The 21014-nt window shown below is 42.8% G+C and overlaps 2 protein-coding genes across 2 annotated transcripts in view; both read left to right on the top strand.

Moving 5' to 3' along the window:
* The window catches only part of LOC141082411 (uncharacterized), a 51201-nt gene extending 40945 nt beyond the window's left edge, over window positions 1-10256 (top strand). The window contains exons 3-6 of the mRNA XM_073566351.1: window positions 7186-7307; window positions 7560-7680; window positions 9753-9902; window positions 10032-10256. Coding sequence (XP_073422452.1) covers window positions 7186-7307; window positions 7560-7680; window positions 9753-9902; window positions 10032-10256 — 618 coding nt within the window. The remainder of the gene's footprint in view (window positions 1-7185; window positions 7308-7559; window positions 7681-9752; window positions 9903-10031) is intronic.
* On the top strand, window positions 10253-19680 carry LOC141082410 (uncharacterized). Its single transcript, XM_073566349.1, has 4 exons — window positions 10253-10274; window positions 10501-10598; window positions 10797-10887; window positions 17354-19680. Exons 1-4 carry the CDS (start codon window positions 10253-10255, stop codon window positions 18544-18546), a joined length of 1404 nt encoding a protein of 467 aa, XP_073422450.1. The 3' UTR covers window positions 18547-19680.
* Window positions 19681-21014: the final 1334 nt, after the last annotated feature.

Here is a 21014-nt window from a genome sequence, read left to right as displayed (position 1 = left end):
ATCGATACCTCTAACCTTGAGTAATGAGCCATCACACCCGTGGTGCAATTTAAAATGCCGGGGAAGTGTCCTAAGCGTGGTCGGATCATCATGGCCGGCTGCCGCCTGAATACCCAGGATGTGTTCACGGGTACGTACTTTTAATTGACGAGTCGTCATACCTACAGTCATATGTAAAAGTTTGGGCACCCCTATTAACCCCTTCCTGACATGCGACATACTATCCCGTCCACGGTACCCGGGCCCGTATGACCGTGGACCGGATAGTACGTCTACCGCGATCAGCGGCGCCCACGTGGTGAGCGCCGCTGATCGCGGCCGGGTGTCAGCTGATTATCACACCGCCCCTGACACGTTAACCCCTTGCACACTGCGATCAAACATGATCGCGGTGTACCGGGAGTTAAAGGGAAGCATCGGGAGGGAGGGGGCTCCCTCCGTGCTTCCCTGAGCCCCCCACGGCAGCGCAATGTGCAGCGCTGCTGCCGGGGGCTCCTATCCTCCAGGCCCCCGGATCCAAGATGACGACGGGGAACCTTCGGGGACCTGAGGAAGCTGGCTTCCTCAGTGCCTGCAAAGCGCAGGCAAGAGGAAGTCTTCTTCAATGCCTGTGACAGATTGCTGATCTGTCGCAGTGATCTGTGATGTGACAGATCAGCGATCTGTCACAGGACAGTGATGTCCCACCTGGGACTATGTAATAAAGTAAAAAAAAAATGTAAAAATAAATAAAAAAAAATCGGCAAATAAATTAGAAAAAAAAAAAAAAATATTCCCTCAATAAATCCATTTTTTGGAAATAATAAAAAAAAACAATAAAAGTACACATATTAGGTATCGCCGCGTCCGTAATGACCCTATAAAACTGTCCCATTAGTTAACCCTTTTAGCGAACCCCTTAAAAAATAAAAATAAAAAACGAAGCAAAAAATAATGATTTATTATCATACCGCCAAACAAAAAGTGTAATAACGCGCGATCAAAAAGACGCATATAAATATCCATGGTACCGCTGAAAACGTCATCTTGTCCCGCAAAAAACGAGCTGCCACACAGCATCATCAGCGAAAAAATAAAAAAGTTATAGCTCGCAGAATAAAGCGATGCAAAAATAATTATTTTTTATATAAAATAGTTTTCATTGCATAAAACCGACAAAAACATAAAAAAACGACCTAAATGAGGTATCGCTGTAACCGTACTGACCCGAAGAATAAAACCGCTTTATCAATTTTACCGCACGCGGAACGGTGTAAACGCACCCCCCCAAAAGAAATTCATGAAACGCTGGTTTTTCTTCATTCTGCGTCCCAAAAATCGGAATAAAAAGCGATCAAAAAATTTCACGTGCCCGAAAATGGTACCAATAAAAACGTCAACTCGTCCCGCAAAAAATAAGACCTCACATGACTCAGTGGGTCAAAAGACGGAAAAATTATAGCTCTCAAAATGTGGTGATGCAAAAACTATTTTACAATAAAAAGCGTCTTTTATCGTGTGACAGTCGCCAAACATAAAAACCTCCATAAATAGTAAGTCAAACCCCCCGTTATCACCCCCTTAGTTAGGGAAAAATAATAAAACTAAAAAAAAAGTATTTATCTCCATTTTCCCGTTAGGGTAAGGCTGTGCGCACACGCTGCGGATTAGGTGCGGATTCATCCGCGCGGATTTTGTAAAATCCGCATGTGAAACCGCAGGTCAAAAGACCTGCGGTTTTACCTGCGGATTGCTCTGCGGTTTTGTCCTGCGGTTCTTCATCTCCTCAATAGAGGAGATGGCAAACCGCAGGAGAATCCGCAGAAAGAATTGACATGTCAATTCTTTCTGCGGATTGAAAACCGCAGATAATCCGCACGGAAAATTCCGCACCGTCTGCACTGCGGTTTTTGATTCCCATAGGGAATCATGGTACTGTACACCGCAGCAGAAACTGCTGCGGGTCCGCAGCAGCCAAAACCGCTGCGGAACCGCAGCAAAATCCGCAGCGTGTGCACACAGCCTTAGGGTTAGGGCTAGGGTTAGGGCTAGGGTTAGGGCTAGGGTTAGGGCTCAGATTAGGGTTAGGGGTGTGTTGGGGTTAGGGTTGGAGTTATAATTGGGGGTTTCCACTGTTTGGGCACATCAGGGGCTCTCCAAATGCAACATGGCGTCTGATCTCAATTCCAGCCAATTCTGAGTTGAAAAAGTCAAATGGTGCTCCTTCCCTTCCAAGCTCTGCCATGCGCCCAAACAGTGTTTTACCCCCACATGTAGGGTATCAGCCTACTCAGGACAAATTGCAAAACAATTTTTGGGGTCCAATTTCTCCTGTTACCCTTAGGAAAATAAAAAATTGGGGGCAAAAATATCATTTTTGTGGAAAAAAATGATTTTTTTATTTTCACGTCCGAGTGTTATAAACTTCTGTGAAGCACTTGGGGGTTCAAAGTGCTCACCACACATCTAGATAAGTTCCGTGGGGGGTCTAGTGTCCAAAATGGAGTCACTTGTGGGGAGTTTCAATAGTTTAGGTACATCAGGGGCTCTCCAAACGCACATGACACCCGCAGACCATTCCATCAAAGTCTGCATTCCAAAACGTCACTGCTTCCCTTCCGAGCCCCGACGTGTGTCCATACAGTAGTTTTCTCCCACATATGGAGTGTCAGCGTACTCAGGCCAAATTGGACAACAACTTTTGGGGGTCCAATTTCTCCTGTTACCCTTGGGAAAATGAAAAAATTGGGGACTAATTGATCATGTTTCTGGAAAAAATACGATTTTTTTATTTTCATGCCCTGGCATTATAAACTTCAGTGAAGCCCTTGGGGGTTCAAAGTGCTCACCTCACATCTAGATAAGTTCCTTAGTGGGTCTAGTTTTCAAAATGGGGTCATTTGTTCGGGGTTTCCACTGTTTAGGTACATTAGGGGCTCTCCAAAGGCAACATGACACCCGCAGACCATTCCATCAAAGTCTGCATTCCAAAACGTCACTACTTCCCTTCCGAGCCCCGACGTGTGCCCATACAGTAGTTTTCTCCCACATATGGGGTATCAGCATACTCAGGACAAATTGGACAACAACTTTTGGGGTCCAATTTCTCCTTGTACCCTTGGGAAAATAAAAAAATGGTGACTAAAAGATCATGTTTGTGGAAAATATACGAATTATTTATTTTCACGCCCGGGCATTATAAACTTCTGTGAAGCACTGGGGGGGTCAAAGTGCTCACCACACATCTAGATAAGTTCCTTAGGGGGTCTAGTTTCCAAAATGGTGTCATTTGTGGGGGGTTTCCACTGTTTTGGTACATCAGGAGTTTTCCAAACGCGACATGGTGTCCGATCTCAATTCCAGCCAAAAACGTCAAATGGCGCTGCTTCCCTTCCGAGCTCTGCCAAGCGCCCAAATAGTGGTTTACCCCCACATGTGGGGTATCAGCGTACTAAGAACAAATTGCACAATAACTTTTACGGTCCTGTTACCCTTGGAAAAATAAGAATTGAGGGTGAAAAGATCATTTTTGTGGAAAAAATATGATTTTTTAATTGTATGGCTTTATGTTATAAACTTCTGTGAAGCCCATGGGGGTTCAAAGTTCTCACCACACATCTAGATAAGTTCCTTAGGGGGTCTAGTTTCCAAAATGGTGTCATTTGTGGGGGATTTCCACTGTTTTGGTACATCAGGGGTTTTCCAAACGCGACATGGTGTCCGATCTCAATTCCAGCCAAAAACGTCAAATGGCGCTGCTTCCCTTCCGAGCTCTGCCATGCGCCCAAATAGTGGTTTACCCCCATATGTGGGGTATCAGCGTACTCAGGACAAATTGCACAATAACTTTTAGGGTCCTGTTACCCTTGGAAAAATAAGAATTGAGGGTGAAAAGATCATTTTTGTGGAAAAAATATGATTTTTTAATTGTATGGCTTTATGTTATAAACTTCTGTGAAGCCCATGGGGGTTCAAAGTTCTCACCACACATCTAGATAAGTTCCTTAGGGGGTCTAGTTTCCAAAATGGTGTCATTTGTGGGGTATTTCCACTGTTTTGGTACATCAGGGGTTTTCCAAACGCGACATGGTGTCCGATCTCAATTCCAGCCAAAAACGTCAAATGGCACTGCTTCCCTTCCGAGCTCTGCCATGCGCCCAAATAGTGGTTTACCCCCACATGTGGGGTATCAGCGTACTCAGGACAAATTGCACAATAACTTTTAGGGTCCTGTTACCCTTGGGAAAATAAAAATTGGGGTGAAAAGATCATTTTTGTGGAAAAAATATGATTTTTTAATTGTACCGCTGTACGTTATAAACTTCTGTAAAGCCCTTGTGGGTTCAAAGTTCTCACCACATATCTAGATAAGTTCCTTGGGGGGTCTAGTTTCCAAAATGGGGTCACTTGTAGGGGGTTTCCACTGTTTAGGTACATCAGGGACTCTCCAAACGTGACATGGCGTCCGATCTGAATTCCAGCCAATTTTGCATTGAAAAAGTCAAACTGCGCTCCTTCCATTCTGAGCTCTGCCATGCGCCGAAACAGTCGTTCCCCCCCACAAATCAGGTATCAGCGTACTCAGGACAAATTGCACAATAACTTTTGCAGTCCAATTTCTCCTGTTACCCTTGGTAAAATAAAAAAAATTGAACCTGAAGTATTTTTTTTGTGAAAAAAAGTTAGATGTTCATTTCTTTTTAAATATTCAAAAAAATTCCTGTGACGCACCTAATGGGTTAATAAACTTCTTGATCTTGAATGTGGTTTTGAGCACCTTAAGGGGTTCAGTTTTTAGAATGGTGTCACTTTTGGGTATTTTCTATCATATAGACCCCTCAAAGTGGCTTCAATTGTGATGTGGTCCTAAAAATAAAATGGTGTTGTAAAAATGAGAAATCGCTGGTCAACTTTTAACCCTTATAACTTCCTAACAAAAAAAAATTTTGGTTCCAAAATTGTGCTGATGTAAAGTAAACATGTGGGAAATGTTACTTATCAAGTTTTTTGTGTGCCGTATCTCTGTGATTTAAGGGCATAAAAATTCAAAGTTGGAAAATTGCGAAATTTTCAAAATTTTTGCCAAATTTCCATTTTTTTCACAAATAAACGCAAGTTATTTGAATGAGATTTTACCACTAACATGAAGTACAATATGTCACGAGAAAACAATGTCAGAATCACCGGGATCCATGGAAGCGTTCCAGAGTTATGACCTCATAAAGGTACAGTGGTCAGAATTGTAAAAATTGGCCTGGTCATGAACGTGCAAACCACCCTTGGGGGTGAAGGGGTTAATGTTAACCTTTTTTCTTTATAACAATTTTGGTTTTTGCAACAGGTATTTCAGTTTCATATATCTAATAACTGATGGACTCAGTTATATTTCTGGATTCAAATGAGGTTTATGGTACTAACAGAAAATGTGCAATCTGCATTTAAACAAAATTTGACCGGTGCAAAAGTATGGGCACCCTTATCATTTTCTTGAGTTGAACACTCCTAACTACTTTTTACTGACTTCCTGAAGCACTAAATTGGTTTTGTAACCTCATTGAGCTTTGAACTTCATAGCCAGGTGTATCAAATCATGAGAAAAGGTATTTAAGGTGGCCACTTGCAAGTAGTTCTCCTATTTGATTCTCCTATGAAGAGTGGCATCATGGGCTCCTCAAAACAACTCTCAAATCCTCTGAAAACAAAGATTATTCAACATAGCTTTTCAGGGGAAGGATACAAAAAGTTGTCTCAGAGATTTAACCTGTCAGTTTCCAGTGTGAGGAACATAGTAAGGAAATGGAAGAACACAGGTACAGTTCTTGTTAAGCCCAGAAGTGGCAGGCCAAGAAAAGTATCAGAAAGGCAGAGAAGAAGAATGGTGAGAACAGTCAAGGACAATCCACAGACCACCTCCAAAGACCTGCAGCATCATCTTGCTGCAGATGGTGTCACTGTGCATCGGTCAACAATACAGCGCATGCATAACGCCTTTTTGTATGACCAAACAACTCAATCTTTGTTTCATCAGTCCACAGGACCTTCTTCCACAATGTAACTGGCTTGTCCAAATGTGCTTTTGCAGACCTCAGGCGACTCTGTTTGTGGCGTGCTTGCAGAAACGGCTTCTTTCGCATCACTCTCCCATGCAGCTTCTCCTTGTGCAAAGCCAGTTACATTGTGGAAGAAGGTCCTGTGGACTTAAGAAACAAAGATTGAGTTGTTTGGTCATACAAAAAGGCGTTATGCATGCGCTGTATTGTTGACCGATGCACAGTGACACCATCTGCAGCAAGATGATGCTGCAGGTCTTTGGAGGTGGTCTGTGGATTGTCCTTGACTGTTCTCAGCATTCTTCTTCTCTGCCTTTCTGATATTTTTCTTGGCCTGCCACTTCTGGGCTTAACAAGAACTGTACCTGTGTTCTTCCATTTCCTTACTATGTTCCTCACACTGGAAACTGACAGGTTAAATCTCTGAGACAACTTTTTGTATCCTTCCCCTGAAAAGCTATGTTGAATAATCTTTGCTTTCAGATCATTTGAGAGTTGTTTTGAGGAGCCCATGATGCCACTCTTCATAGGAGAATCTAATAGGAGAACTACTTGCAAGTGGCCACCTTAAATACCTTTTCTCATGATTTGATACACCTGGCTATGAAGTTCAAAGCTCAATGAGGTTACAAAACCAATTTAGTGCTTCAGGAAGTCAGTAAAAAGTAATTAGGAGTGTTCAAATCAAGAAAATGATAAGGGTGCCCATACTTTTGCACCGGTCAAATTTTGTTTAAATGCAGATTGCACATTTTCTGTTAGTACAATAAACCTCATTTGAATCCAGAAATATAACTGAGTCCATCAGTTATTAGATATATGAAACTTAAATACCTGTTGCAAAAACCAAAATTGTTATAAAGAAAAAAGGTTAACATTAATAGGGGTGCCCAAACTTTTACATATGACTGTATGTAAATTAGATTACATGGACACAAAGCAAAATAAATCACATAACGTGAGGTACAAGAGATGCCGGTGTGTCGCCTGTCCAAATATTGAACGTACTGATTCTTTTTTTAATTCTAGTGGCACCAGGACATATGACATCAGGGGACACATCTCTACATCTCTTGTAGTTCACGTTATGTGATTTATTTTGCTTTGTGTCCATGTAATCTAATTTACATAGGTATGATGACTCGTCAATTAAAAGTACGTACCCGTGAACACATCCTGGGTATTCAGGCGGCAGCCGGCCATGATGATCCGACCACGCTTAGGACACTTCCCCGGCATTTTAAATTGCACCACGGATGTGATGGCTCATTACTCAAGGTTAGAGGTATCGATATCATTGAACCAAATATCCGTGGGGGAAAAATCAGCCAAAAATTGTCTCAATGTGAGACAAGATGGATTTGGGCACTAGACACTGTTCACCCTAAGGGCCTAAATGAATCAAATAGCTTTGTTCCATTCTTATAACATCTTCACTGGCTTTGACATCTATAGTCTCCTTGTTACATTGCAGTTATGCGTTTGTTTTTATATTTTTGTTGTAATATTTTATATATTTCTTTTATTTAGCTCTGTCCATTATTATATGTGTACTCTATGTGGCATGGACCGTCGGTGGATTGGGATACGTCATGTGACCCTAGACTTTTGTTACGTCGCGGGAGTTACCCTTCTTGTATTACCTTATAATGTATGATATCCTATGCAAGTTGTATTCTACTTCTATTTTATTAATAGACCTTATTGCATATTTGAGGATATATTATGTTATTCGTGAAGATGTGAATTGTATGTGTATGACATTATGATGATTATACCTATGGTGGTAAATGATAGCATTTATTGTTGAGTCAATTCTATTTTCATATATAGTCTTCAATAATTGAGTAAATATTAAGCTATTATTCATCACCAATTTAGTGTATATATGCACATATAGCTACAACTGTGTTTATCTTATCTTATCTCATCAGAAATCCACATTATCATCCTGAATAGCATAATGACTTTATCTTTTAGGGTTTCATTTTATTATTCTGTTTTGAGTGTCGTATTCATATTATCACCTTGTATGATTTATCCATAACATCACTGATGACGTACCCATATCCATTGATATACGGCGATATTTTTGTTTTATTCAAATTAAGCAGCGCCTGCATTTATATATCTAATGTGTAGTCTATTCAGTATCCATTGCTAATAATTGCCTTCCCGGCTTTGAGCCAATATTATTCATTATGCCATCTCATGCCGACCGGCGCTACGCATGTGCCCTGCAGCTTCCGCGGCGCCCGGCGGCTCTCGGTGTCTCTGTTTTTCTGGCGATTAGTCACACCTCCTGTGACGTCACTGGTCAGCTGACGCCAACGCCGCTCGGTGTCTTTGGTTGCCACGGTGGCACATGCGTCACAAGAGGCGACCTGGATATGACGCGGATATACTGAGGCACATATACATCCCCATAGTAACCAGGATCTTTAATTGTATAGCCGTCATTGCGCGGTTTTGATTGGCCATATGAGTCACATGAGTGGTACACTTGTTTGTGATTGGTGGACATAGCGGTTTTAATCCCCTCACTTCCCCTTTCCTATCACCCCTTGAGAAAGGCATTTCACGCCGAAACGCGCGTCGGGGGGGACACACACCAGGCGGGTTGCCTCTTATCCTTACCAGGTAAGAATTTAACACTTTATATCATCATTGCATTATGCTATTCATTATGGATATATGTCTGGTGAGATGGACTTTATGAGGCCCATTGGGGGATGTGCAATTTGCTATGAGCAAGTATAATTATATTGAATTTTGCTGCTAGGCACTATATGTGATTTATATTCATCCCCCTCCTGCTACATGTGTGTCCCATGGCTTTTTCTGCATGCACAAGCAGACTTGGATCTCCCATAGCACTGTGTTTTCCACCTGTCCTGGTCTTTTTGATTGTCTAGTAAATTATATTTTGTATTATTATATATTTTTTGTGAGATTTTTTGGTCGTTTGTTTTCTCCATATATCTAGTTTCAAGTACGACTTTCTCATTATTGTCCTATTCTATATATATCTCTTTGCTCCAGTTATATAATGCCACCAAGTGATTTTATTCAATTCTAGCTGCACATATTGGAGCAAGAGATTTTATCTATGAAGTGTATATGGTACAAAGGGCGACCATGTAGGAACCTAGCTGGCCTAGCAGGGAAGCAAAGTGATAATTGTCTAATAAATTATATTTTGTATTATTATATATTTTTTGTGAGATTTTTTTGGTCGTTTGTTTTCTCCATATATCTATGGTCGCCCTTTGTACTCAGGTCCCTGCGTGTACCTGGCTTGCTTCCGAGTATGCGCTCTGCACTCTCTTGTACCCTGCGTGCTTCCGAGTATGCGCTCTGCGCCCTCCTGTACCCGGCGTGCCCCTGTATTCACCCTGCTAGACACGGTCTCTCGTGCCTCCTTTGAGCTGGCCACCTGGTACCAACAGTCGTAATACTTCATCCCCCTGGGTCTACCCCTGACGCTCCCTGTATACGGGGTGGTACTCACTAGGTCAGCTCACCCAGGGTGGGTTGATATCACGGCCCAGAGAGTCCACTCCAGGAGTTGTCACAATAGGTTTTATTAGTAGATGTCAGGGAAGAAAACTAAACCCTGTAAGATAATAAATCTCCTCATATGTTTCCCTTATTATCCCCAGTATTTGTATTATTACACAGGATTCTTATGATGTTACATCAGATCATCTTCTTCTCATTCAGGTCTCTACAATATCGGATCCTCTCAGTGAAGATCTTCTACAAAAGAGAATTTTCCTGATTTTCCCATCAAGGATGGATATGGACAGAGACAAGATGGCGGAGAGGATGTTACACCTCACCCTAGAGATCCTCTTCCGTCTCACTGGAGAGGTGAGAGATTCTGATGACGTCACATTACATCATTCTTATCTATGGGAATAACAGATGGACAGAACTGGAGAGGTGAGGACTCTGGAAATGTCTGTAGTGAGATTTATTAATGTGTCTGTCCATAACCAGGATTACACAGTGGTGAAGAAGACCTCTAGTGATCGCTGTCAGGATCCTGTGTCTGAGGGACGTGGAAGACCCCTGAGAGCAATCACGGGGCCTCCACCTCACCCCCTGATCCATGAGGACATCAATGACCAGAAGATCCTAGAACTCATCTACAAGATGAATGAGCTGCTGACTGGAGAGGTGACACTGCTGGGAATGCTGGGACATTATACAGTAACACTATGAAGGGATCGGGGGATGACGGTATCATTGTATGTGTCAGGTTCCTATAAGGTGTCAGGATGTCGCCGTCTATTTCTCCATGGAGGAGTGGGAGTATTTAGAAGGACACAGAGATCTGTACAAGAACGTCATAATGGAGGTTCCCCAGCCCCTCACATCTCCAGGTAATAGACAGGACTAAATACACACGGCCTATAATTATCTGTATGTAGAGAATGAATTCAGTCCCTGTATGTGTTTCCTCCAGATCTATCCAGTAAGAGGACAACACCAGAGAGATGTCCCCGTCCTCTTCTTCCACAGGACTGTAACCAAGAAGATCCCAGTGTTCCTCAGGATCATCAGGTAGATGGAGAGAAGGTGTCAGGAGATCTCCCCTATGATGTGTAGACGGCTGTGAATGTCTTGTGCTCAGTCTTGTTTTATCCACCAGTATTATGTGTTTTATACTTGTGTAATGAGAACGGTGGAGATGGCAGGATTAGAGCTGATCATAGATGGGACTTCTCCATCTGTCGGTGACATTTACAATATTTGTTTCAGGGTGAAGATCTGACCCATATTAATACTACAGAGACATATGTGAGAGATGATGAGCGGTGTAAAGAGGAGATTCCCACATATGACTACCCAGGTGAGTAGTAACCACTGAATGCAGAGAAGTCACAGATTCCTCTCAGTCACCGGCTGTGGCTGCTTTATCGGTGGTGTAGTCTGGCCGTATTACCATGATCACCATTTTGCCTCTAGACCACAATATTCTCCTCCACCCAAAACTGTTCAAATGACTTTGGGCATTGAAAGCCCTTTTCTATAGACCATACGACCTGGTAGATCCACCTACCCCCTGGTATTAGGAGTCGCTGACCGTTACCTGCCCAGATCTGTAACTATAAAGCCAAATGACAGCGTACGTAGAATGTGCTGACAAGTTAAAAAATCACTTGAAGAAAAATCTTATGCTGGGCCTGTAAGAGAAAGCGGAGGGTAATGATGCTGTTGGCTTCCTAGATCCCTGAGATCTTATCGGAAGACTCTTCTCTCCCTTCTGTGCTGTTGAATGTCTCATGGTCCCTACAAGACCAGGTCCAGTCTTTCTGGCCAAACTTTCCCTTTTATGATCGACAACACTAAATGTGCAGTGAGGCCAAGTGTGAATTTCTGTACAATAACAGAGTTTCCCTTTTTCCTGACTTTTCAATTTGTGTTAAAACTACACTTTTTTCCTTCAAAAATATGGAGGAAAATGGGGGGTGCGTCTTATAGTCCGGATGTACCGGCTCTGGCTATGGTGGGGAGGTGGGGGAACGGCATCGGCGGAGCAGTGGGTCACACGAGGCTGGAGCCGGTGGCTGCGGCTAACTCCTGTTCTTGCTGCTAAAGAGAAATGAATATTCACTGCATTCCACTCCCATGGGCTTGGAGGGCAATGAATATTCATTTCTCTTTAATAATAGTATCTTGATATGATTAGCCTCCAACCCCAGTCCTGGTATGCATGGCCCCATCCTTATAATTGGCCCACACCACCATCCCCATCCTGGTATGCATGGCCCCTTCAGAAAACATTAAAAAACAAACCATTACACTTACCTACCCCGCGCTCCCTCGCAGCGTCCTGCTCCGGTGCCAGCAACTGCTATATGCTTGTAAGCAGCACATGGCAGGGACGTCATGTGCTGCTCACAAGCAGAGCACAGCTGCCAGGACTGTGCACGCAAAGGGCAGTGAGTATTCTTTGCTCTTCAGTAGCGCGCAGTGTCAGCCACCGGCTTCCTGCTGCTACCTGCGGTCACGTGTGCCGCTACTTAAGAGAAATGAATATTTGTGAATACTCACTGTTATGAGCGCTGCTTACAAGCATAAAGCAGTTGCTGGCACCGGAGCAGGACGCTGCAAGGGAGCGCCGGGTAGGTAAGTGTAATGGTTTGGGTTCTTTTATGTTTTTTGTTGGGGCCATGCATACCAGGATAGGAATGTGGGTGGGGCCACTTATAAGGATGGGCCCCTGCATACCAGGATAAGATGGGGCCCTGCATACCAGGACGAGATGGGGGCCCTGAATACCAGGATAGGGATGGGACCATGCATACCAGGATAGGGATGATGGGACCATGCATACCAGGATAGGGATGGGACCATCCATACTAGGATGAGATGGGGACCCTGCATACCAGGGTAGGGATGGGGCCATACATACCAGGATAGGGATGAGGGGGCCATATGTATCAGAATGGGGAGGAGGGGGCCATGCATACCAGGGTAGGGATGAGGGGGCCATGCATACCAGGATGGGGATGAGGCCATGCATACCAGGGTAGGGATGAGGGGGCCATGCATACCAGGATAGGGATGAGGGGGCCATGCATACCAGGATAGGGATGAGGGGGCCATGTGTATCAGAATGGGGATGAGGGGGCCATATATACCAGGATAGGGGATATTAAGTACAGAATTGACCACATTTTTGGTTCAATTTTTTTTCCTAATTTCCTCTAAAAGCTAGGTGCGTATTTGTGACGGGGTATACGACAGAGCGAGAAGGGACAACAGGCCGAGGGACGATCCAACGAGATTTATTAAGGCAGGAAGCATACAACATCAAATATCCATAATGTCCTTAGAGTCCATGAGAAGTCCACAATAAGTCCGCACAATGGAAACAAATCCGGGCACCTCACGATAGTCCTTGTGCCGGATACGAAGACAATAATCCTTGCAATAGTCCACAGGATTCCACACAATCCCACGGACGTCACGCGCTGGCCTCAACTCAGTTTGTGACTCCTTCCACGTCCGCACTCAAATCACAACAAAACTTAAAACAAGAATGTATTGTCAGAGCTCCTGAGATCAGCCCATCTGAAGGGGGTAGGGGTCACACCTACTATTCAATGGTTTGGTCCATCAGAAGATTCTAGAAATGTAAGGGCTCCACTTAGTCTACAGGATGTGTATTGTAGGTTATCTTCTGCTTAGGAAAACAATAGCCAAAGTTCCACTAGCTGTTGACATAAGCCTAAATTAGATTATGGTCCAGGTACATATTATACAACATACAGGACAAGGCAAAACTACAAATCATGACAGTCTTATGGTCCAAAAAATACAGTAATTTCAAGGAGGATTGTGATAAACTGCAGGACAAACATTCCACCTGTGCCCTGATAGATCTCTAAGCTGTGCGTGGCTGATGGCTGTAATATACATTTATTCCCGCCTGCAGGAGATGTGTTGGCTCCAGCCCTGGTTTCATAGATTTACTAAACGTCATGAATTCCAATATGTTTTCCATCCTAAGGAATTCAGATTACTGCACAATCTCTCCTGAAATGGGGGCGCTAATACTTTATTTACTCTTCCGGTCAGGACTCATAGTGGCTCCAAAGGTCCACCATAAATGAGGGCAACTCCAGTTTAGTTTTCTCCCCTCAGTAGTGGTACAGTAAAGGGTGTTTTACTGGATGGAAGATATGTTTCTCCCAGCAGATTAATGTTTGGCCGGGTTTTTCCCTAAAGACGGGACCTGCGATGATGTCAGGGTCACGTGATCAGCCCATGTGATGTCTACCTCACTGGTGGGAGGGGTTAGGCCCTAAGTAATGGAGGTTGGTAATTACCACAGTGTGAGTGTGTTTCTGGAAGCTACAGGAACTTGTGTGGACTCAGCCTGAAACTTGTATACAGTTGTGGCCAAAAGTATTGACACCCCTGCAATTCTGTCAGATAATACTCAGTTTCTTCCTGAAAATGATTGAAAACACAAATTCTTTGGTATTATCTTCATATTTTTTTATTCTGTCTTTTTTTTACCTGTTCCTTCTGTATGATAGTTTGATTGTGGTGGGATCGGCCTTCCTGCCTATTGTGAGTCTGTAACTCCATGATAGCCTTGAGAAAAATCTCTCCATCACCTCTTCCAAATGCCTAAGATCTAAATTTAAAGTGCCCCTGTCAGCCGGATTGTGCACAGTAACCAACAGACACTGTCAGGTCAGCGCCGTTATACTGATTACATTGATACCTGGTGATGAAATCCGTCTTGTGGTTGTTGTATAATCTGTATTTGTAGTTTTCAGTTAAAGAGATTCTCGTGCTCTGGGGCGGGGCTGTGGGCGGGGCTTTATGAGGTGTGCTGATTACATATTCATCTGTATTGGCTTATGACAGGTCGCTGATCCCTCACTGACCTGCCCCCCATTATTACATAATGCATATAATAGCATTGATATTATTGGTGATAATTCCTATAATATTGTGGCTATTGTGAGGCTTAGAAAAAAAATTACATCCAGCAAAATGTCACCAGCGATGGCGGCGCCTGCACAGTAGCATCTATAAGTGAGAGATAGAGGCTACTGGACAGGGGCCGCTGGTGACATTTTGCTGTAATTTTTTTCTAAGCCTCACAATAGCCACAATATTATAGGCATTATCAACAATAATATCAATGCTATTATATGCATTATGTAATAATGGGGGCAGGTCAGTGAGGGGTCAGCGACCTGTCATAAGCCAATACAGATGAATATGTAATCAGCACACCTCATAAAGCCCCACCCACAGCCCCACCACAGCCCCGCCCCAGAGCACGAGAATCTCATTAACGGAAAGCTACAAATAAAGATTTCATCACCAGGTATCAAAGTAAGACACCTATCCATAACTAATCCTATAGTTATATGATAAATAAAGATGCAGCCAGAATAAAGTCTTTTATTAGAAATAAAACAAAACACAGGGCAAATGGGAAGAGCCGGGCAAAGCACCAGAATTGGCGCATCTAATAGATGTGCCTTTTCTGGGCAGCTGCGGGCTGCTATTTTTAGGCTTGGGGGTCAATATCCATGGCCCTTTACAAGCCTGAGAATACCAGCCCCCAACTGTCAGCTTTAGCAAGGCTGGTTGTCAGAAATGGGGGGGACTCCATGCCATGTTTTTAAATTATTTCTTTATATAATTAAAAAAAACAGTGTGAGGACCCCTCTATTCTTGATAACCAGCCTTGCTGAAGCTGACAGATGAGGGTTGCAGCCCCCAGTTGTGAGTTTTGCCAGACTGGTTATAGAAAATACAGGGGAACCCACATCATTTTTTTTCATTCATTTATTTAGTCATAACGCAGGCAGTGGGTGAGGAATACTCCCATCATCCGCTCCTGCTGTCACTATTCTTGGCAGCAGCAGGTGTAGGTTGATGGGAGTAATAGTCCCAAATGCCTGCACCTACTATCATCATTCTCACTTTAATATAACTCTCATCATTCTCCCTGCCGGCAGAGTAGAGGAGAATGATGAGAGCGTCTTCAGCACCTGCCACCGGGGAACAGCGATTAATGTATCGCTTCATCCCTGCCGGCCGTCCATGTGGTACGGATGCTGACATAGTTGTCACACGTGTGCTACAAGTATTACACAAATGGACATCTCCAGTACCGGAAATATCAGGACGTGTGAAACCGGCCTTATACACAGTTCTCTTTAAATGCCTAATATTTCTTCTTGAAACTCATCTGACAGAAAATATTGGACCTTAAGATAGTATAGATTGTGAAGTCTCCGAGACCCATACTCTAATTACCCCAGAGAGGTTTCACCACTAGTTACTCATTTATTACTGATGGAGACTGTGGAGTTTGATCATCTCAGTAGTTCCTAATCAGGCCCCATTATTAATATCTGACGTGTGTCACTTTATGTGGTGGTAAGTTTGGAATTCTTCACAAAGGATAATAGGAAACAAATGGATCTTACAAATTATTTTCCAGCTTCGCACTATACCCTACATACGGTTGTACACTACTGTCTGGGCACATGGCAGTGTTCAGAAGGGAAGGAGCGCCATTTAGCTATTTGAATGCAGATCTAGCTGGAATAGATTGCAGACACAATTTATTGGGAGCACTGTTCATGGTCACCTGGCAGCTCAAAAGATGTCCTCCATGAACATGCTTGGCTCTATCTTCTCTGCTTTCCATATCCCAAGGATTGCCTTGCTCATCGCCCTTTAACAACCTCACATGGAATCTGGACTTACACTGGGACCCCTAGGCTTGGCCCATGGTGTTACCTGCTATTCTGTGGTGTTAGATGGCAAGAAGAATAGTCAGGTAGCTGGGTCAGAACCAGAAGGACAGAATACAGAATCAGAAGACACAAGAGTAGTCAGTAAACGGGCCACGGTCACAGCAGGAAACAAGCCGCAAGCTGAGCACAGAGGACTGAACCAGAGGAGAACAACGCTGTATCTGGCAGATTCCGGCCATGTGCTTTGCGCTTTAGTAGGGTGTGGTACTTTCCAATTGGCTGAAGTAGGGAGCAGATTACTCCAGCTGGACAGCAGGAACAGATCCCAGATGAGATTGGACACACCATGTGCAGAAGCCCAAATATAACTAAATGACAGAAAACCAGAATAGTCGAAATCCCCATAAAGTGATTCCATTTTATAAATTAATTCACTGAGGGTTATAATCCTTAGGAGGAGTGAATATTGTGACTCCACAGCCACTTTCCAGAAATTAACACGCAGTGGATGTTGGAGAGTGAAAATTACACATTTGCCATTTTATTACCCAGCACATAGTGCCCAGATTGTGCTCCAGGAGACACCGCAAATTAAGTGGGTTCTTCTCACTATAATATTGCTAAATACAGGGATACTAAATGTTGTTTGCGCACACTGCAAGACTCCGAAGTGAGAGCGGATTTTGCTGGATTGGTTTATGGAAACCTTGTTGCTTTTCAACAGTCTTTGAGCCACTAATAGTGCGGGAACCTCTGTTTTTCCATTGACAGATGATGGACCTGAGTGGGGACTTGTTTTTTGCGAGATGAGAATTGGTATTATTTTCACCTGCATAACATTGGTTTCTTTTTATTCAATATTTGGGAGGCAGAATGAACAAACAGTTGAACACCGCACACTACTGGCTCATCCAACAAGGTTTTCTATTAGACTGTGAACTGTCATTGTCTTGGTAAATAATTAAAGCCTTTACATAGCTTGCCATTTTTATGGACAGTTTAAGTAGAAATGTTCAAAAATATAAAACTCAAGGATATTTTTTTAAAAAATAATAATTGTTTTTATCTTAGCAGATGACTGTACCAGGAGATCAGAGGGACAGCTGACATCTTCAATTTTTAAATCTGATGATCTTGAGATCCTACAAGATACAACTGAAGTGATTGCTATTACTTCAGATATACCATCATCCATTCAAAGCAAAGATCTGTCATCTGACCCTATGAAACAGGTCCCATCTTCTGATTCATTACCAATTACTAAGGAAAATCAAAGTCACAAAAGAGGCATTAAAAAACAAACTGCTCCTAAAGCAAAGAAGTCATTTTCATGTTCAGAATGTGGGAAATGTTTTACATGGAAATCACATTTTATTACTCACCAGAGAACTCACACAGGGGAGAAGCCTTTTTACTGTTCAGAATGTGGGAAATGTTTTAATCAGAAATCGGTTCTTGATAGACACCAGAGAACTCATACAGGGGAGATGCCCTTTTCCTTTTCCTGTTCAGAATGTGGGAAATGTTTTGAACATAAATCAAATTTTGTTATCCACCAGAGAACTCACACAGGGGAGAAGCCTTTTTCCTGTTCAAAATGTGGGAAACGTTTTAACACTAAATCTGATTGTGTTAAGCACCAGAGAATCCACACAGGGGAGAAGCCTTTTTCATGTTTAGAATGTGGGAAATGTTTTGCACGTAAATCACAATTTGTTACACACCAGAGAACTCACACAGGGGAGAAGCCTTTTTCATGTTCAGAATGTGGGAAATGTTTTAGGAATAAATCAGATTGTGCTATGCACCAGAGAACTCACACAGGGGAGAAGCCTTTTTCATGTTCAGAATGTGGGAAATGTTTTGCACATAAATCACATTTTGTTACCCATCAAAGAATTCACACAGGGGAGAAACCCTTTTCTTGTTCAGAATGTGGGAAATATTTTGCACAGAAAGCACATTTTGTTGCGCACCAGAGAATTCACACAGGGGAGAAGCCTTTTTCCTGTTCAGAATGTGGGAAATGTTTTAACAGTAAATCAGATTGTGTTAAGCACCAGAGAATCCACACAGGGGAGAAGCCTTTTTCCTGTTCAGAATGTGGGAAATGTTTTAACAATAAATCAAGTTGTGTTAGGCACCAGAGAATCCACACAGCAGAGAAGCCATATTCATGTTCAGAATGTGGGAAATGTTTTAAATGGAAAATAAGTCTTGATAGCCATCAAAGAACCCACACAGGAGAGAAGCCTTTTTCCTGTTAATGTGGGAAATGTTTTAACCAGAAAGCACTTCTTGTTAGACATCAGAGCAGTCACACAGAGGAGAAGCCAGTTTCATTTTCTTAATGTGGGAAATATTTTACCTGGAAATCAACTGTTAATAAACATCAGAGATGTCACATAGGGGAGAAGCCTTTTTTATGTTCATAATGTTGGAATAGTTTTAACCAAAATTGCACCTCCTCAAATGAGTTGTCTCTTGTCATTCCTCATGTTTGCTGACAAAATAATAAAAAATAAACTTTATTAATTACAAATGTAAAACTATACCCATAATTCGCCCCCTGAAGGTTGGTTGGAAAGTGACTAATAGAAAAAACATATACCCCACATCTCAGTATATAGGGTGAGGTGACGTATACACACTCACTCTCCAAGCCTCTCATTTCTACAGGTTTCATCGTCCTCACCAAAGGCAGTCGACTCATCAGGAGACTATTTAATATTGACCTATATTCAAACGAGACTAAACGAAAAAAAAAACTAAAATCATGTATCCTGTTATCCGAAACAGTCAGAAAACTAGCCCCATATTGGCAGATTCCAAACTTCAAACTATATACTTCGGAAGTTTATAAGCCCCTCCAGTGTCAGGAATAGATAGTATGAATTTGAATTTACCAAGTCGCTGCAATGAAACAAAGAGTGAAAAATGTAAAGGGGTCTGAATACTTTCCGTACCCACTGTATCAGTAAAAATAACTCCTCCATTTTCTGATACCCGTCGCATCTCCATTTTTCGTGATCTCGGGTTGGGTGAAAGTCTATTTTTTGTGTGCCGAGCTGACGTTATTAATGGAGACCATTTTGGTGCAGATACGATCTTTTGGTCTTTCCTTTATTGCATTTTAATGCAATGTTGCGGCGACCAAAAAAAGTGATTCTGGCGTTTTGACCTTTTTTCTCGTTACGCCATTTAACTATAGGGTTAATTCTTTTTTTATATTGCTAGATTGGGCGATTCTGAACGCGGCTATAACAAATATGTGTATGTTTGATTTTTTTATTGTTTTATTTTGAAAAGGGGGTGATTTGAACTTTTATATTGTTTTTTATATTTTTTAAACATTTTATTTTTACTTTTGCCATTGTGAAGACATACAGCATTGTATCTTAATTAACCAGACGACTATTTTTTAGCAAATGAAGAATAATAGAATGTTATCTGTATGTTGGCTTTAAATTTAAGTGTTGATTTCTAGTTGGTCAAGAAAACAGACTTGTTGATGGGGGCGGAGCCTGAACGTTGGTGGAGCAAGAAGCAGGAAACCTGAGCTCCCAGACAAATGCACCAAAAGGGGCTCTAATATCACCAGAGCCTTCTTTTTATACCATCCCCGCATTACAACCCAAACCAGGACCCCACTGGATCGCATAGACCCTGGGTGGCGAGTCACGTTCGGGATAAAGAAGGGATTCATCTAACTGAGGCCCTGCAGGCGGGAGATTGCCGGAGTGGCGGAAGGATATACTGCTGACAGCACCATCGCCTCGGGCAGAAGACTTCACCCCTGACCTAAGGCTGTCAGATAAGAGAGACCCCGGAGCTGACCCTCCCCTGCAGATAAGGTACCATTGCGAAATCCCCAGACCAGGACACACAAAATCGCTACTGTTCTCATAGCTGGGGGACGGCTACAGAGAGCGTGTATCACGCCGCAGCATTGAAAATAGTCCCGTCGGGCTTGCAGAAGACACGCGGCCCGGGACCTAGAATAGACGTGCAGCGGCACGCTTCAGCCTCCTCCCCTCTCTGCAATCAGTGAGAGAGATCTGAGGGAATCAAGCGTCTCCGGGAGCTGAGGTAACGCTGAAATAACAGAAGCAAGGTGACGGAGTGTCTTGAGAGGGGGGTCTGATTCAGGGGACAGAGGATCAGGAGAGCATGGTCATTCTCCCTAACTCCGTAGCAAGAAAGGAGATAATCAATTAATCAAGTGGGGGCCTGAGACTGTCTGACCCGAGGGGTGCGAGGAAAGAAGGGAGTAATATAAGGAGCCTTAGATCTGTATTAAGCGCTCCCCCCCACCAGTGCTGTCCCTACACCTTTCCTCCCCCCCTTATCTGCTTTCTAATTAACCCATGTTATACCTAGCTGAACGGATATAAGAGAGGATTTTCTGGAAAACCAGCAGAAAGTGGTTATAGGCTGCCATCTAGTGACCAGAGCCAGAACGACATCTCTTTCCATTATTTATCACTTATAAGATTGGGCATAAAATGGAACATTAGCTAAATTCATAGCCAGCGAGAGGAATTCTAATCTTCAAACTGCTCTATTCTTCTCTGCTTTAGATAACTGCAAAAATGGGGAGATCTAGCGTAAAAACGCAAAAGAGCATGCCCAAACCTACAAAATCCACTACGCAAACAGACATGGATGACTTTCTTAAAAAACAAACGGTTCCGTCAGATTCTCTTAAACCACCCAAGCTTCGTGATTTGACCTC

Source organism: Dendrobates tinctorius, unplaced genomic scaffold, assembly GCF_039654945.1.
Source record: "Dendrobates tinctorius isolate UK_male_01 unplaced genomic scaffold, ASM3965494v1 ptg000017l, whole genome shotgun sequence".
Lineage (NCBI taxonomy): Eukaryota > Metazoa > Chordata > Amphibia > Anura > Dendrobatidae > Dendrobates > Dendrobates tinctorius.
The sequence above is the reverse complement of the archived record's forward strand: the minus strand, read 5'-3'. Positions and strand labels throughout refer to the sequence as shown.

Coding starts and splice junctions, on each gene's coding strand:
- LOC141082410 (XM_073566349.1), top strand. CDS start 10,253: ATGAAGGGATCGGGGGATGACG. Junction 10,599..10,796: donor GTGTTCCTCAGGATCATCAG/GTAGATGGAGAG, acceptor TATTTGTTTCAG/GGTGAAGATCTGACCCATAT. Junction 10,888..17,353: donor TCCCACATATGACTACCCAG/GTGAGTAGTAAC, acceptor TTATCTTAGCAG/ATGACTGTACCAGGAGATCA.